Below are 16,399 nucleotides of genomic sequence, written 5' to 3' on the forward strand. Positions count from 1 at the left end.
CAGGCTGAGGGACAATGGCTTTGGTCAGGAGGGATCTCAGAGCTCATCTACTCCCACCCCAAGGCCCTGGGCAGCGACCACTCTCACCAGCCCAGGTTGCTCAAGGCCTCATTGAGCCTGGCCTTCAACACCTCCTGGGATGAGGCTTCCACCACCTCCCTCCCAGGCAACCTGTTCCTGTGTCTCACCACCCTGCAACAGAGCAGAGCACTACAGGTCCACCTCCAACCCACCAGAGCCTGTGAAATCAGCTGAGGGAAACATTCCATTTTATTCAGGTAAACCTCCACACAAAACAGAGCTAAGATGTACAAAGGTGCTTTGATTAGTCAGGTGGAGTTCCGTGGCTCTGCTCAAACCACCTTGCTGCTGTGGGCACTGGGCGAGCTTTATTAAAGGAGGAGTTCTGCAGGTGATGCTGCTGCTGCTGCTCTTCATCCTAGCCATAAATGAAGTGAAGAAAAGACAGGAGAGGAGCTCAGGAATATTTCAACTTGCAAAGCAAAACAGTTCAGACCTGCATGAGAGAAAGAAGACTGACCTCAGACTCTGGTCACCCCCCCAGCTCTCATCATTTTAGGGAAGCTTTTTCCACAGGGGAACTCTGGCTGCAGGCCCAGCTCCCAGCTCCCCTTAGGTAACAACCCAGCACAATCTGCTTCCCCATCCCTCCTTGGCAGATCCTTGCTCTCCACCCCAAGCATCAGCTGCACAGATCTGTTCCCTTTATCCTGCTCTCCACCCCTCCAGCCCAGCTCAGTGAATCCTTATCCCCATCTCTAGTGATGTCCCCAGTGTCCCAGCTCCAGCCAGGCTTTGCAGCCCTTCAACCACCTTCACACCTACCTCCCACCAAAACTGCTGGACAGCACACTGTAGACCTCCCCCTGAGGGCCAGGTTTCCATCCCCACTGCCCAAAAGCAAGGACAAACCCCAAGAGGGGACTGTGTGTAACTCCAGAGCAACCCCACCTAGATGTGCCTGTGCTGTATGGAGCCATGGCATCTCTTTGAGCCTTTTTGGCAGCCCCAAACCTCTCCCTTCAGCTTTCCTGCTGCAAATTAAGAAACTTCCTTCCTCTGTTGTCTCTCAGGAGAAAGATGGCAAACTGACCCTTCAGATCCTCTTCTCCCTGGAAGCCTAACAGCCCTCCAAGCCTTGGCTGCTCTCCAGGGCAAAGAGCTGGAGCTGCTCTTCAGAAGAAGGTCTCTGGACATCTTCCCAAGAGCTGCCCAATGCAGCTGCTCCAGCTGGCATCTTTGGTTTGATGCTGTCTCTAAGAGCCATCTACACCACTTTCAGGTCCAGTGTGAGAGGCACTTCAGGGAAGGTCAAGGCTTGTCCTGAACAGTTAATAATTACCCAGCCTCTGCCAGAGTCCATGGCTAGGGTGTGTCAGCTAGGCCATGAACCTGCAGTTTTCCTTTCACTATCAAACTCAGCTACCAATCTGCCAATCCCAGACCAGTTAGGAGCAGATGGTTTGCAGGAGCTGCAGCCCCCAGACTGGGAGGCACGAGTGACTACAGCCAAAGCAGCCCCAAGGCCCCTGCCACGAGGTCAACCAGCCTCCCCCACCCCCCCCCCCCCCGCGGGATTTCTAGGTGTGATGACTAACTCCTCACCAGGCAGAGATCAGCAGCCTGCTGGAAGTGTCAGCTCTGAACAACGTCTGGCAGACACCAAACAAGAGGGGGACAAAGTTTCCCTCCAAGAGGATCCTTTGATTTGAGCAAAGGAGACTCTGGTAGGCAGCCTGTGGCTGAGAACTGGCCAGAGCCAGGCAAGAAGGGTGTGGGACCAGCCCTGCTCCCCAGCAGGCTGCAGCCCTTTTTTATTTGAAGTATTTGCAACAACTGCTTTGGTTCCTCAGCTCTGCAAGACACACACCTGCCCCTGCAGAAAGAGCTCCACATTGCCCTGATCTGCAGCCCCACAACTCACCTTTATTACCCCAGACAGCTCAGAAGTCTGGATCTGCAGGAAGGAAGGAGGGCAGAGTTAGGCTTGGTGGCAAAGAGAATTTCCCTCTCTTCCCCACCCCAAACCCACTCCTGCCAGGTCACCACTAAACCATGCCCCTCAGCACCACATCTCCATAACTTTTCAATCCCTCCAGGGACAGGGACTCTGCCACTGCCCTGGGCAGCCTGTTTTAGCCCTTGACAACACTTTTAGAGAAGAAATTGTTCTTTGTGTCCAACCTAAATCTCTCCTGGTGCAGCTTGAGGCCCTTTCCTCTTCTCCTCCTATTGCTTGCTCCTTGAGATAAGAGACTGACCCCCTCCTGGCTCCAGTCTCCTTTCAGGGAGTGGTCTCCCCTCAGTCTGCTCTTCTCCAAGCTAAGCAATACCCAGTTCACACGACCACAGAAACATTCAGGTTGGAAAAGAGCCTCAGGATCACCAAGTCCAACCCAGAACCCTGCTCTACAAGGTTCACCCCTAAACCATACCCCCAAGCACCACATCCAAACCACCTTTAAACACAGCCAGGCTTGGTGACTCCACCACCTCCCCGGGCAGCTCAGCCATGCCTCACAAGATCTGTTCTTCAGGCTCCTTATCATCTTCGTTGCCTTTCTCTGCTATTGTAGCAGCTCGAGATCTCCTTCTTGGAGCCAAAGCCTCAAAACTGAAGTCCTCCCTGCCTGCTGCTAACGCAACCTTTCCTGGGCACGTATTCACAGCAGCCCACCGGCAGAGCTTGAGGAGGAAGGCACAGGACACATACCCCACCGGTAGGTTTGCGGCTCCGGCAGGGCAGAGTGCTCCACCCTGCAGGAGTAGGTGTCCCCGCGCTGGGGCAGGAAGGGCGCATAGACCAGCTGCTGGAAGTGCCACTTGTCGTTGAAGGACATGTCCGCATGCTTCACGTCGCTCATGGGCTGCCCGTTCTTGAGGAGGGTGATGCTGATCTGCGGCGGGTAGAACCCGCTCACGAAGCAGTTGAGAATGTTCTCCTCGCCGTTCGCGGCGTGCTTGCGGGAGTACACCTCCACCTTCGGTGCCTCTGGAGAGGAGGTGCAAAGGAGTGCTGAGAAGAGAGGCTGCGGCGGGTAACCGCCACGGAGGAGCCGGCGCCCCTCAACCCACACGCAGCGGGGACACGGGAACCGCCACCGGGGCCCTCGCGGCGAAAACCAGCTCCCCACGGCCACCCCCGCAGTGCCCCGGGCACTCACCGTCCGCGTTCCCCAGCCCAGCCAGCGCCAGGAGCGCCAGCAGGACACCGACTCTCACCGGCAGACTCATAACCGCCGCGCTCAGAGTTCAGCACACACTGACCCTCCCCTTCTCCCCGCGCCGCCCTTTATAGTCCTGCCCGGAGCAGCCAATCGCGGCGCGGAGCCGCCCCGCGTCATCAGTCTCCAGGCAGACAGGCGGCGGGGATGTTGCACGCGCCAGCCGCGGCGCGCCTGCGCACTGCGAGCGGCGCAGCTTTCGGTTTCGTTTCGGTTGCCTTTCTCGGGCACCGCCCAGGCACTGCCCGGGCCCCCCGGGCCCCCCGGGCCCCGAGCACCCCCGCCCGGCCAGGCCGCGGCTCTGCCGGCGCCACGTTGCCCGGAGCCGCCCCGCTGGAGCCCGGCGGCGGATGGGGCTGCTGCCCCAGCTGTGCCCCAGCTGTGCCCCAGCTGTGCCTGCTCTGCCCTACCCGGGGTCTTTCCCGGCCGTGAGGTCTGCCCAGCCCTCGGCTTTCCTCCCAGTGGTGGAGGCCTCAAAGGTGTGAGGAGGCGCTGGCCCTGGCCACCGCTTCCCCGGGCCTTGGGCCGGAAGCTGCAGTCAGGAACCAAGATCCAGCAGGTCCTGGCACAGCAGCTACACAGAGCTTGTCTAGCTCCTGCTCCTTGCTGTCTATCAGTCGAGGTTTGGGGCTGTGCTCAGCAGCACACAGTCGAGAGCCACCTCCTCCTTCTCTTCCTTCTCTTTCACCACGGTTCTGTATGGACAGGGGTGCCCAGCAACAGCTCACACAACCAGCGCCCCTCCTCTGAGATACTGTGGGACTTTCCACAGGCTACAAGGAATGAAAGCTAAGCAAAACTTGTTTACTGGTGACCATTCAGTTGTGTAACCAGTGCCCTTCTGGCCATGCTCCAAGCAAGGGCTCAGTTCAGTACACAGAGGCACTCTAGCATTACCCTGTAGGGTCTCCTCCCAGGTTGGGATTTTTACCGTGCTAATTAACCCTAGACCACCTTCAAGTGATCACCTATTCTCCTCTCCCACCCCCCTGTGCAGGGGGAGATTCAGGTTTTTTTCAAATGTTGGCTCAGAGAACTATAAAATGGTTTGGGTTGCAAATGACCTTCAAAGGTCATCCAGTCTAAATCTCCTGCAGCCAGCAGGGACATCCCCAACCTGAGCAGGTTACTCAGAGCCCCAAACAACCTGACCTGCAGTGGTGCCAGGGATGGGGCAGCTCTCACCACTCTGGGCAGCCTGGAACAGGCTCTCAGCACCTTCAATATATTTTTTTCATCTAGTCTGAATCTGCCTCTTTTAGTTTAAACCATCACCCCTTGTCCCATCCCAACAAGCCCTGCTCAAAAGTCTGTCCCTAGCTTTTTGATCATCCCCTTTAAGCACTGAAGGTGGCTGGTAGGTAAAGGAAGGGTCTCCTCCAGCTCTGCTCTACCGTGATGAGGCCTCAGCTGGAGTTCTGCAACCAGTTCTGGGCACCCCAGCTCAAGAACAAAACTGCTAGAGGAAAACCCAGGCCAGACCTGCCAAGATGCTGAGGGGACTGGAGCACCTCTCACATGAGGAAAGGCTGAGAGCTGTGAAGAGAAGGCTGAAGGGGAATCTTGTTAATGCTTACAAATATCTAAGGGGCAGGTGCCAGGAAGATGGAGCCAGACTCTTCTCAGTGGTCCCCAGTGACAGAACATTGGGTATGAATGTGAATACAGCAAGTTCCATCTAAACCTGAGAAGGAGCTTCTTAACTGTGAGGGGGCAGAGCACTGGAGCAGGCTGCCCAGAGAGGTGGTGGAGTCTTTGGAGACTTGGAGACTTTCAAGCCCCCCCGGGATGTGTCCCTGTGTGACCTGGCCTGGGTGCTCCTGCCCTGGCAAGGCAGGCAAACTCGACAATCTTCAGAGGTCCCTTCCAACCCCTACCATCCGTGATACCATTCCGTGCCCTGCCACACGCCGGTGTCGGCAGCATCGCTGGGCGGGGCAATGACCCCTGGCTCCCACCTGCCCACACCCACCCCGGCTCCGCACTGCGAGCGCTGAGCTGGGCCACGCTGAGGGGACGGAGCTGAGGGACGGCACAAGCACAGCGCTCTGCCGGGCGCCGCCACACTGTGAGGCAGGGCCGGTTGCGGCCAGGCGCCGCCATGCTGTACGGAAGGGGCAGGTGTGGCTAGGCGCCGCCATGCTGTACGGAAGGCGCATGCGCGCTGGCGCCAGTCGGTAAAAGGCGGCGGCAGTCGCTGCTGGCCCCGTAGAGGGAGGTGTGCGGCGGGTGGCGCCGCGGCATGGCGGAGGGCGGCGAGCTGGTTGTGAGTGCCCGCCCCGCTCTGCCCCGCCTCGCCCCGGCACGCTCCTCCAGCTTCTCGCTTGCCTGGGGCTCCCCCACGCTCCCCCGTGCCGGTTACCCTTCCTTGCCTCCCGGTGCTGGTTTCCCCGGGAGCGGTCGGTACTGGAGGAGGCGCTGCCCTCGGGGCGCCGGTGGAGCCTTGTGCTCGGGTGCCGTTCGTGTCCCGGTCGTGGAGTGGTCAGTCTGAAGCCTCACGGTGTCACCCTGGGCAGCCCCAGCCCAGGTGCCAAGCAGGTTTCGGTGCCCACCCGCCCTCCCTGGTGCCTATTCTTCCCTTTTGCAGCTCCAGAGGGTCGTGAGCCCTGGGGGCTGCCCGGCACCACCGGTGGGGTGTGAGGGGGGGAGGTTGGGTGCACTCTTAACTTGGGGAACGTGCTAGGGTTGCCTGTCCCTTAGCGGGGACCCTGCTGCTTTTGACTCCAGATCCTTGAGGACTACCTGCTGTTGGAAGATGCACCTCTGCTGGAGGAGATGGCTGAGGAGGATGAAGAACTCGACCTGTATAATGAGATGACATTTGGGTTAGGTAAGGTTCCCGGGGAGCCCCAGTGCCCTCAGCAGCCAGCAGGGTGAATAGGATGGAGGTGAGAAAGGCATCCTCCTGTTTGATGAGGAGCTGGGGTTGGGATAGGGGCACCAGGCTCTTGCTCACTCTAACACGTTCTGCTTCTCCTCTCTAAGACTCCACTAAGGAGGACACTACAACCTCCCTGATGCTTCCTGACATAAGCCCTCAGCTGGCTGAAGTGGTGGTAGAGGAGACTGAGACCATGGAGGCACTGGGCGCTGAGCAGCTGGAGGATCTAGGAAAGCCCCAGGAGGAAGGTGGGATGGGGCTGGAGGTTGAGCAGGTTGGCTCAGAGCTGGAGGAAGAGGAGTTGAAGAGTGAGGAACAAGAGGAAAAGGAGGAGCCCTCTGAGGAGCCCAATGACCTGGGAGACCCAGCAGTGATGAAAGCTGTGCAAAGCAAGCCTACGCTGGAGGTGTGAGCGGGGAGGGGAGGGACACAGGCCTGGGGGTCTGCCCCAGGGAGGGCACGGGGTGGGGGAGTTTGGTCACTGTTTAAGAGGGGAGGACCCTCTGGTGCCAGGGCTGTGAGTACCTGCCTCTGACCTCTCCCTTGCTTGCAGAGCCAAGACTCGGCGGTGCTGGACAGCAGGATTGGTGCTTGCTGGGCAGAGTTCGGCAAAGAGGAGGTGGTAAAAATGTTCTCTCTGCCTGGGGAAGGGCTGAGTGGTGTCCCTTGACCCTTCCCATTGTCCTTCTCCATGCTGACCACCTCTGTCTTTCCAGCTGGAGATGGAACCTACAGTGTGGGGCTCCTGCCCCAGCAGCCTCCCATCCCACCATGTGCTGGAGGTGGGTACACCCTGAGCCAGGCTCTGGGGAGTGGCCAAGAGCCTCTCAATGCCCTGGGCCAAGTCATGCAGGAGATTTGGGGTGACCAGAGGATTTTCAGTGCCTCCTTAGTGGTCTGGATGCATGAATGTGTCTCTTAGGAGCCAAGGTTGTGGGCAGAAGTGCCCACCCTGGGTTTGAAGGCAAAGCTGTTGAGTTTGGGGGCACTGGGATGCCCCCATGCTGGCTGTCCCCGTGAGTCCCTCTCAGCTGCATGTTGCCAGGATGGCAGCTGGTGCAAGGACCCCAAGGCTTTGGGAAGCTGCTTAGTGCTGGGGGAGCTTAATTGGTCCCAGCTGAACCCTATTTCCACCTGCTGCTGCTGCCTTCTCCCCACAGGATAAAGCCATTGTCCAGGTCCTGGAGAGGCCTCCGTCCTCCTCCAACGTGGCCCTCAACCTCCTCGGCTCCCCCCTGCAGAGGGGCTATGGGGGCTCTCCCTGCCTCAAGCGCCCTGACCTCAGGCTGGTGTCACCCAAGTCCTTCCCCCAGCACTTCCTCCAGCAGGTAATGAGTTTGGAGGCACTCTGATGTCCCCTCTCTCCCTTCCTGCCCTGCCTTGGCTGGAGGTGCAGCCTGGAGGGCAGGCTTGTCCCAGTGACCCTCCACCTCTCCTGCCCTGCAGCAGCCTCCTCTGATGCCTCCTCGCAGCTTCGCGCCGGCTCGCAGAGCCTCTCCGCTCCTCGCTTCCAGCCAGGTAGTGCCAGCAGCGCTGTGTGCCCCCTGAGGTGGCCCTGCTGCACGGGGACAGTGCCCTCCCCCTCTGCCATCCCAGGCAGCCTTTGCAGCTCAGACCCGTCCTGGGGCACGGGGGAAGTGGAGCCAGCAGTGTGGCCTTTGCCTCCCCGGGGGTGGTGCTGTGCTTGGTGCCACAACGTGGTGTGGGTGATGAACCTGGGGCACACACCCCCTGGTGGCACTCAGCTCCCTTTGCCTTGCTCAGCTGTGCTGGCAGAATTCTGGGGGATTCACCTTACTGTGGTGTTATTTCATGGGGGAGTGAGGGTGGTTCCTGTGAAGGTGGGAGCCAGAAGCCAGCATGGCAAACCCCTCCAGAACCCTCAGAGAAGAAGGCTCAGTCCCCTCATGGCTTCACTGTTTCTCTCCAGCCTGCAGGGTACTCATCTCCAGGTCCCTTTGGGCCCATGTCACCCAGCCTTGGCAGTGCCCCCCAGCCCCTGGCCATGCACTTTGGGCCCATGTCTCCCTCTCTGGACCCTGCACTGCTCTTCAGTCCCTCAGCCAGCAGCCAGCTGAACCTCAGGTAGCAGAAGGGTGACCAGGGTGCACAGGGCAGGGGGGCCTCTATAAGGTAGCTGAGGGGTGTCCCTGGCCTGGGGACAACCCTGGTGAGCCCCCTGCCCCCAGCCTGGTCTCCTTTGCAGTGTGCCCAGCCACATGACCCAGCTGCACCCCCAGCACCAGCGGCTGCTGACCCAGCGGCAGCAGCAGGGGGGGCAGGCACGCAGGTAAGGGGGTGCCCAGAGAGCTGGGCTGGGGAGGGTGGGTGGTGGTGGTGGTGGGCTCTAGGCAGTCACAGCTGTCTGCAATCTTCTCTTGTGCCAGCATCTCCCCCAAGAAGCTGTGGTCTTCTAAAGTGGACCCTTATGCTGGGCTGATGACCTCCAAGGAGAAGGACTGGGTGGTCAAGGTGGAGATGATCCAGCTGCAGAGTGAGAACATGGATGATGACTACTACTACCAGGTGAGCTCCAGGGGCCACCAAACTCTTATCCTGCTTCTCAAGGCCAGCAAGCTGCCCAGTGGAAAAGGATCTGGGGGTTCTGGTCAGCAGTAGGCTGGGGATGAGGCAGGGTGTGGCCAAGAAGGCCACCAGCATCCTGGCCTGGAACAGTGATCCTGGGACCAACGGGAGAGGGAAGTGATTGTCCCACTGTGTCTTATGCTGCTGAGACCATACCTCAAATACTGGGTTCAGGCTTGGGTGTCTCACTCCAAAAAGGATATTGGGGTGCTGGAGCAAGTCTAGAGGACAGCTAAGCTGGGGAAGGGTCTGGAGAACAGGGCTGGGGAAGAGCAGCTGAGGGAGCTGGGGGTGTTTGGTGGGGAGGCTGAGACTGCCTTGCTCTCTACAACACTCTACAATAGCCAGGTGGGGGTAGGCCTCTTCTCCTAAGGAACAAAGGCAGGACAAGAGGAAACAGCCTCAGGTTGCACCAGGGGAGGTTTATCTTTTGTGTTAAGAGAAACTTCTTCCCCAAAAGGGTTGTCAAAGCCTGGCCCAGGCTGCCCAAGGCAGCAGTGCATTCCCCATGCCTGGCAGGGTTTTGAAGCCATGCTAGGTGTAGGACTGAGGGCTGTGGTTTAGTGGACACCCAGCAGTACTGGGTTAATGGTTGGCCTCAGTGATCTTTGAAGGTCATCCTATAATGCTGTGACTTCACCTCTTTGGAGCTGGAGGTGCCCAGGGCTTGTGGCCCTCCCCTCCTGGCTACAGCTGTCCTTACAGACCTACTACCACGGGCTGGAGCGCAAGCAGGCAGAGGAGGAGCTGTTTGGAGGCCGCAACAAGCAGGAGCCCCCCAAGCTGGTCACCCCCTTCATCCAGAAAGTGGAGACCTATGACTCTGGTGAGGTGGTGGTCTCCCCTGGCTGGGGGGCCACTGGGTGATGAATGAAGGCAGGAACCCCATTGCCATATAGCAAGGAGATTCCAGACTTGCAGAGGGCAGAGAATCTCAGAAGTTCTCCCAGAAGTCCTTTACTGCTGCCTTGTGGAATCCCCAGTGCTGCAGAGTCTGAGTGTCCTTAGCAGCAGAAGTGGGATAGGACAAGGGGTGATGGATGGAAACTGCAGCACAGGAAATTCCTCATCAACATGAGGAGGAACTTCTGCACTGTGAGGCTGACAGAGCCCTGGAACAGGCTGCCCAGGGAGGTTGTGGAGTCTCCTTCCCTGGAGCCTTCCCAGCCCTGTCTGGATGTGTTCCTGTGTGACCTGTGCTGGATTATATGCTCCTGCTCTGGCAGGGGGGTTGGACTGGAAGATCTCCAGAGGCCCTTTCCAACCCCTGACATCCTGTGAGCCTGTAAAGTCCTGGAAGCCCTTAGCAGACAAAGCAGCTAACAGAAGTCCTGACCATATCCCTAGCAGCATCCCTACCCCAAAGCCCTTGCCAGAAGTAGTCCCTAGTAGAGCCCTAACCCAAGCTGCTTTAGAGCTCAGGGTGGCTCTTTTGGATACTCTTTGCTATCAATCCCTTCACCAGCAAAACCCAACCACAGAGGTAAGCTAAAATCTTTTCCCAATGAGGAGGTGCCAGCATGCCAAGGAAGTGGCCTCTGTCCCAATCCAAGGGTGCCACCATGAGGCTGTTGTTCTTGGCACACATGGAATGTGATCAGCCATGCACTAAGGACTCCTGCCCTCAGTGGTGGCTGCCACAGGGAGGGGCTGGGGCAGGTGTGCCAGGTTACAACCATCCTTGGGGGGGAGCCTGAAAAAAGCCCAGCTCCCAGGTGGACAGAAGAAACCTGGTCCAGAAGGTCTCTGCTGCTCCTTCCTGAGCCACCACCTGGCAGGGCCCTACCTCCATGCTGCATCCACACTTCTGAAGAGCTGAATCCATTTGCACCAAGGGGATCCACTGCCAGCTGGGCCTGGCTTTGCAGATTTTTCTATTGACCCTTTTCCTTCTACCTTTGTAACCTTCCCTGGTACTCAAATGCTTATGTATGTTTGAAAGGGGCCTACAAGAAAGGTGAGGAGGGACTTCTTAAGTTGTCAGGGAGTGATAGGATTGGGGGGGTTGCTAGCAGGACTCATGCTGCTGGCAAGGCTTCCATGGCCCCCAGCATGCTGCCTGCAGGCCAGCAACTTGCTGCAGGTGTCTGCTGCCAGCTTGGCTTTCCCAGGGCATCTCCTGGCAGCAGTGGCCTTGGGTCTCTGGGGTGCTGCCCATCTGCCTTGGTGTGGCATCAGTGCAGATGGGGTGCTGCATCCAGTCTCACCTGGAGCTCTGTGTCCAGTTCTGGAGCCCCTAGTACAAGTGAGATCTGGAGGTGCTGGAAGGTGTCCAGAGAAGAGCCCGGACAGAGATTGGCCATTGGGATGGGCTGTCTGGGGAGGTGGTGGAGTTACCATCCCTGGAGGTGTTTAAAGCCAGCCTGGATGAGGCATTCAGTGCCATGGGTTAGTTGATTAGATGCTGTTAGGTGATAGATTAGATGGTGAGGGTGGTGAGAGACTGGCACAGGTTGCCCAGGGAGGTGGTGGAAGCCTCATCCCTGGAGGTTTTGAAGGCCAGGCTGGATGTGGCTGTGAGGTGTCCCTGCCCATGGCAGGGGGTTGGGACTGGATGAGCCTTGAGGTCCCTTTCAACCCTGGCAGTTCTGTGATTCTATACTTTGTCTAAAATTCACCTTTTTTACTTCCAAGCCCATTCCAGACCATTTGCTTTGGTGATTTTTTTTTTTCCCCACCTCTCCTTTCTCCTGTGTAATTTGCTTTTCATAGAATCAACCAAGTTGGAAAAGACCTCAGAGATCATCAAGTCCAACCTGTCACCCACCACCTCCTGACAACTCCAAGTGCCACATCCAAGTCCTTTCTGAACACCTCCAGTGATGGTGACTCCACCACCTCCCTGGGCAGCACATCCCAATGGCCAATTACTCTTTCTGGGAAGAACTTTCTCCTCACCTCCAGCCTAAACCTCCCTTGGCACGGCTTGAGACTGTGTCCTCTTGTTCTGGTGCTGGGTGCCTGGGAGAAGACCCTACAAGGGCGAGGCGGGGGGGGAGGGAGATGGGGAGGAAAGCTACAATCTGTTGCTTTTGGGCTCTTTGGCCTTGGCAAAGCCTTCAAGCAGCAGAGGGCTGGCAGGCAGCCGCAGGGTGCCCATGTGCCTGTCTCCCGCAGTGGTGCGCATCGCAGGCTCGCTCGGCCAGGTCGCCGTCTCCACCTGCTACAGCCCGCGCCGCGCCATCGACGCCGTGCACCACGCCCTGGTGGAGGAGGTGAGTGAGGGGCAGCTCGACTGGCTGCTCCCTGAGCTTCCCCCAGACCTTGGAGCGGCTTTGCAGGAGCTCTAGGAGGTGATGCAAGCTGTGGGATGGGACACGGCCCTGCGGCAGCTGGCACCGCGCCAGCTGCAGCCCCTGCCTGGGCAAGGGCTGAGGTGGGGCTCTGGGCAGTCAAAGCTTGCTGGGGTCTCCCCCTGGGATTCACAGGACGGTAGGGGTTGGAAGGGACCACTGGACATAGTCCAATCCTTCTCCCAAAGTGGGGTCACATAGAGCACATCTAGGCAGGTTCTGAATCACTCCAAGGATGGAGACTCCACCACCTCTCTGGGCAGCCTGCCCCAGGGCTCAGCACCCTGCACTTACTGAAGTTCCTCCTCCTGTTCAGATGAACTTCTGCTGTTCCACTCTGTGCCCACTGCCCCTTGTCCTGTCCCTGGGCACCACTGGACAAAGCCTGGTCCCATCCTGCTGACACTCACCCCTGAAGTATTGATCAGCACTGATCAGATCCCCCTCAGGCTGCTTCAGACTAGACAGCTCCAGGTCTCTCAGCCTCTCCTCATCAGCCATGTTCCATTCCTTCCTCATAGCTTCTCTTGGACACTCTCTTAGTATATCCCTCTCCCTCTTTTGCTGGGGAGCCCAGAACTGCACAGAGTCCTCTAGCTGTGGCCTCACCAGGACAGAGGGAAGGACAACCTTCCTCGACCTGCTGGCCACACTCTTCTTGATGCCCCCCAGGGTGCCATTGGCATTCTTGGGCACAAGGGCACATTGCTGGCTCAGGCTCATCCTGTTGTCCTCCAGGTCCTTTTTCCCTAGAGCGGCTCTCCAGCAGATCAGCCCCCAGCCTGTACTGATTGCTCTGTGTCCTGAAGCTACCTCTGATGCCCAGGGAGCAGCTGGCTTGGTGCTGTGCCTGGGGCAGTGCCTCGTGCTGGCTGTAACTCTTGTCCCTCTTACCCCTCCCCTGCTGAAGGCCACAGGGAGTCACCGTCTCCGGGCGCTGCACAAGATCGAGAAGGTGAGGGAGCTGCAGCCTGGGGCAGGGGGGATGATGCAGACCCTGGATTTTTATCCAGGGAGCTCTGCCAGGGGTCATCCCTGGTCCTGGGTAAGTCAGTTGGTCGAAGGTGCTCCAAGCTCTCTTCCTACCTTGTGCCGCTTCTCCAGCTCTTCCTGCAGCTGCTGGTGGTGGAGGAGATGCAGCAGCAGATGTCCCTGGCCCTGGAGAAGCAGCAGCAGCAGCCCTGCTGTCAGGAGCAGAAGAACCAAGAAGTGGAGAGTATCTACCAAGCCTTGAGAATCAGGGCTTGCAGCAGCCAAGAGTGAGTTGTGACACAGAATATGGGCAGCACAGCCTGGTCCTCATGGGGCTCAGGTGGCTGAGCAGCTCTGAGTGGTGTGGGGAAGGTTGGATCCTGGCTCCTGCATCCCCCTGGCCTGTGCTGACCCTGCCTTGTCTCTTCCACTGGAGCTGCTGCTGGTCCTTCTGGGTGGACAGAGAAGCTGCAGATCCCTTGGGAGCTGTGCCAATGCAGTCCTTGTCCCCAGGGAGGCAGAGGATGAGTTCTTGCAGTTCCTGTGTGTGCGGAAGGGCAAGAAGCTCCTGGCCCGGCTGCTGCCCCACCTGGCCCGGGAGCAAGCGGAGAAGCTGCTGCTGACCATCACCCACCACCTGCCCTTCCTCATGAAGAAGGATGTGTTGGATGAGGCAAGCATACCCAGCCGGGGTGGCAGCACCCTGGCCTGCCTCCTTCCCCTGCCTGCTCTTGCTGGGGAGGGCCCCAGCTGGGCAATAGTCCTGTGGGCTGGATCCCAGCATGGCCGAGACAGCTGGTGGGGCTGACAAGAGCCTCAGTCCTGCCCTGGGGCAGAGGAGAAAGGCCTCCAGGAAGGGGTTGAAGCAGTTCTGGTGCAGCGTTGGCCCCACCAGGTGCTGCTGGGATGGGGCTATGGCCACCATGGATTGAAAGTTCTCAGATCCCTGCTCTCCCCTCTGCCCCTGCCCAGTCTCTCTCCCTGCTCTACAGCCCCTTGAACAAGGTGGTGGCTGGGACCAGCTTCAGCAAGCTCATCGAGGTCCTGCGGGAGATGACCAGGCCCCTGCCCGACTCCACTGAGCTCCCCCTTGCCATGGCCTTGAAGAACCAGGTGGGCAGAACCCTGGGGGGGAGGGCAGAGCTGAGCCCCCGGTGCCGGTGCTGCTCCTGCCTGGAGGTGACACCGTCTCCGGTGCCGCCCTGCAGTTTGGGATCTCTCTGCTCTACTCCCTGCTGAGCCATGGCGAGAGGCTGCTGTCCTGCGAGGTGCCGCTGGAGCCGTGCCCGGGGGACTTCGAGACTTGGTGAGGAGCTGGGGAGGTTGGGGGCTGGGTGGGTTGGGAGCTGGGAGCCCCGCAGCTGGCTGGTGAGGAGCTGGGGGGGCTGAGAGCCCCGCAGCTGGCTGGTGAGCAGCTGGGGGGGCTGGGAGCCCCGCAGCTGGCTGGTGAGGAGCTGGGGGGGCTGGGAGCTCTGCAGCTGGCGGGGCTGGGAGCCCTGCAGCTGGCTGGGGGGCACTCAGCCCCTGCCCTGGTGCCCCCAGGACGGACACAGTGTTCCTGGTTGCCCGGGAGCTGTCGCAGGTGCCCAAGGCCGCGCTGGTGGAGCCTCTCTTCCTGCCCAGCAACCTCCTCTCGCTCTTCTGCCGCTACCTGGACAAGCAAACCATCCACCATCTGGAGGCCAAGATGGAGTGAGTGCCACCTGCCAGGGCTCCCTGCTGCCCCTGCCCAGCCCCGGGGGTGCCACCGGGCTGCTGCTGCCGCCTTGGCCTGACTCGGCTAGGCTGAGCCGCTCCTTGTGGCTCTGCTGCTGCTTCCCTGGGGAGGCTGGCAGCGGCTGCTGGCAGGGTGGGTGCGATGGCTCTGCTGCTGCTTCCCTGGGGAGGCTGGCAGCGGCTGCTGGCAGGGTGGGTGCGATGGCTCTGCTGCTGCTTCCCTGGGGAGGCTGGCAGCGGCTGCTGGCAGGGTGGGTGCGATGGCTCTGCTGCTGCTTCCCTGGGGGGGCTGGCAGCGGCTGCTGGCAGGGTGGGTGCGATGGCTCTGCTGCTGCTTCCCTGGGGGGGCTGGCAGCGGCTGCTGGCAGGGTGGGTGCGATGGCTCTGCTGCTGCTTCCCTGGGGAGGCTGGCAGCGGCTGCTGGCAGGGTGGGTGCGATGGCTCTGCTGCTGCTTCCCTGGGGAGGCTGGCAGCGGCTGCTGGCAGGGTGGGTGCGATGGCTCTGCTGCTGCTTCCCTGGGGAGGCTGGCAGCGGCTGCTGGCAGGGTGGGTGCGATGGCTCTGCTGCCCCAGCCGCCTCCTCTCCCCGCAGGTGCTCCCCGCTGCCGCCGAGAGCTGCCATGCCGTGCTGAGAGCCCCTCAGGAGCTGGGATGTGAGCCAGGAGTGGGCAGGGCCTGATGCTTTGAAGCTCAAAGCAAGCACTTGACCCCGGTGCAGGGCACTCTGGGTGAATTGGGCACTGGTAGGGCCGGTGCCAACCTGCCCCCGGTGCCGGGGGGGCACCGCAGGGTGGGGTTGGGAGAGGGTAACTTATTTTTGCCTGGCCCCCAGCGGTGGCTGGCACCAAGTTGGGGTCAGCACAGGGGTGCTAGGAGCACCTGGTGGGGAAGGGACTCTGTGTACAGCACTGCAGTAAAATAAAAAGGTGATGAATGAGCTCCACAGGCTCCCAGGGGCAGCTCCTGTTGGGGGAGGGCCTAGAGAGTTGGGGAACCCTGGGGGGAGATGAGGAAGATCTTCAGTAAAGGAGAAGCAGGGGCAGAGGGATGGAAAAGATGCCTTGGGAGGAGGATGAAGGGGGATGGGGAAGGCAATGTGCTGAGAAAGGGAAGGATCAGAGGACTTGTGGCTGGGGAGAGAGGGAAGTTGAGCCCCTGCAGAGAGGAATGGGCTGGAAGCAAAGGCTGTGGTGGTGGAGAGGGGGTTAGAGCTTGCCCCAAGAGGCAAGGAAAGATGAGGCTGCAGCTAGGTGCATGGAGAGGAGGTTTGGGATCCTGAACATAGATGGGTGGTTAATAAAGGAATCTCTTTCCTCTGCTGATCTCTCAAAGGCTAATTAGGCCAAAGGCTTGCAGCCAGGGTCAGCATGAAGTTCCTTAAAGCATCTTGAGGCACTTGGCTTGCCCCAAACTGCCCCTGGCTTCTACACCTGGGGCTGAGGCTGTGCTCAGCTGTACTCCAGACGACTTTGTGGTTCCTGCTTGGTGCTGTGGTGGGGCTTGCCTTAACCCTCTGGGCTGTCTGAGCCTAGGCCACCTGTGCTTAAGTGTCTGGAATGTCCACCCAGAGGTTTAAGCCTGACCCCCAGAGCCTGGTGTGTATTCAGAAGAGGTTTGCATCAAAAAGTTCTCCTCAGTGTGGTGGTTATGTTCCCAAGCTGCCACCCCCTGTAGATTACAAATTCAGAGAGTTCTTGAGCCTGGAG

General features: G+C 59.5%; 2 protein-coding genes across 4 annotated transcripts; one reads left to right on the forward strand and one right to left on the reverse strand.

Moving 5' to 3' along the window:
- Window positions 1-252: 252 nt before the first annotated feature.
- On the reverse strand, window positions 253-3,296 carry B2M (beta-2-microglobulin). 2 transcript variants are annotated; one of them, XM_068144173.1, is made up of 4 exons: window positions 3,186-3,296; window positions 2,735-3,013; window positions 1,946-1,978; window positions 253-439 (listed from the first exon to the last, which is right to left on the reverse strand). In XM_068144173.1, the coding sequence occupies exons 1-3, from the start codon at window positions 3,253-3,255 to the stop codon at window positions 1,965-1,967; spliced, it is 363 nt and encodes a 120-aa protein (XP_068000274.1). In that variant the 5' UTR covers window positions 3,256-3,296; the 3' UTR covers window positions 253-439; window positions 1,946-1,964. The 2 variants fall into 2 exon arrangements, with proteins under 2 accessions (XP_068000274.1, XP_068000273.1); XM_068144172.1 differs by having other exon boundaries at window positions 253-517.
- Window positions 3,297-5,433: 2,137 nt separating this feature from the next.
- Window positions 5,434-15,702, forward strand: PATL2 (PAT1 homolog 2). 2 transcript variants are annotated; one of them, XM_068144176.1, is made up of 19 exons: window positions 5,434-5,511; window positions 5,973-6,075; window positions 6,231-6,532; window positions 6,680-6,745; window positions 6,843-6,908; window positions 7,287-7,454; window positions 7,573-7,644; window positions 8,057-8,211; window positions 8,333-8,416; window positions 8,514-8,652; window positions 9,418-9,538; window positions 11,830-11,927; window positions 12,916-12,960; window positions 13,110-13,264; window positions 13,491-13,650; window positions 13,950-14,090; window positions 14,186-14,283; window positions 14,520-14,669; window positions 15,286-15,702. In XM_068144176.1, exons 1-19 carry the CDS (start codon window positions 5,488-5,490, stop codon window positions 15,323-15,325), a joined length of 2,187 nt encoding a protein of 728 aa, XP_068000277.1. In that variant the 5' UTR covers window positions 5,434-5,487; the 3' UTR covers window positions 15,326-15,702. The 2 variants fall into 2 exon arrangements, with proteins under 2 accessions (XP_068000277.1, XP_068000276.1); XM_068144175.1 differs by having other exon boundaries at window positions 14,218-14,283.
- Window positions 15,703-16,399: the final 697 nt, after the last annotated feature.

This window comes from Melanerpes formicivorus, unplaced genomic scaffold (assembly GCF_026170545.1).
Source record: "Melanerpes formicivorus ecotype bairdi unplaced genomic scaffold, bMelFor1.0.p_v2 SCAF_10, whole genome shotgun sequence".
NCBI classification, from domain to species: Eukaryota; Metazoa; Chordata; class Aves; order Piciformes; family Picidae; genus Melanerpes; species Melanerpes formicivorus.

Bases quoted from the DNA above. Each gene is read 5' to 3' on its own strand.
- B2M (XM_068144173.1), bottom strand. From the start codon at position 3,255: ATGAGTCTGCCGGTGAGAGTCGGTGTCCTGCTGGCGCTCCTGGCGCTG. The intron at 3,014-3,185 runs GTGAGTGCCCGG...CCTCCTCTCCAG, and splicing joins TGGGCTGGGGAACGCGGACG to AGGCACCGAAGGTGGAGGTG.
- PATL2 (XM_068144175.1), top strand. From the start codon at position 5,488: ATGGCGGAGGGCGGCGAGCTGGTT. The intron at 7,455-7,572 runs GTAATGAGTTTG...CCTGCCCTGCAG, and splicing joins CCCAGCACTTCCTCCAGCAG to CAGCCTCCTCTGATGCCTCC. The intron at 8,417-8,513 runs GTAAGGGGGTGC...CTCTTGTGCCAG, and splicing joins CAGGGGGGGCAGGCACGCAG to CATCTCCCCCAAGAAGCTGT.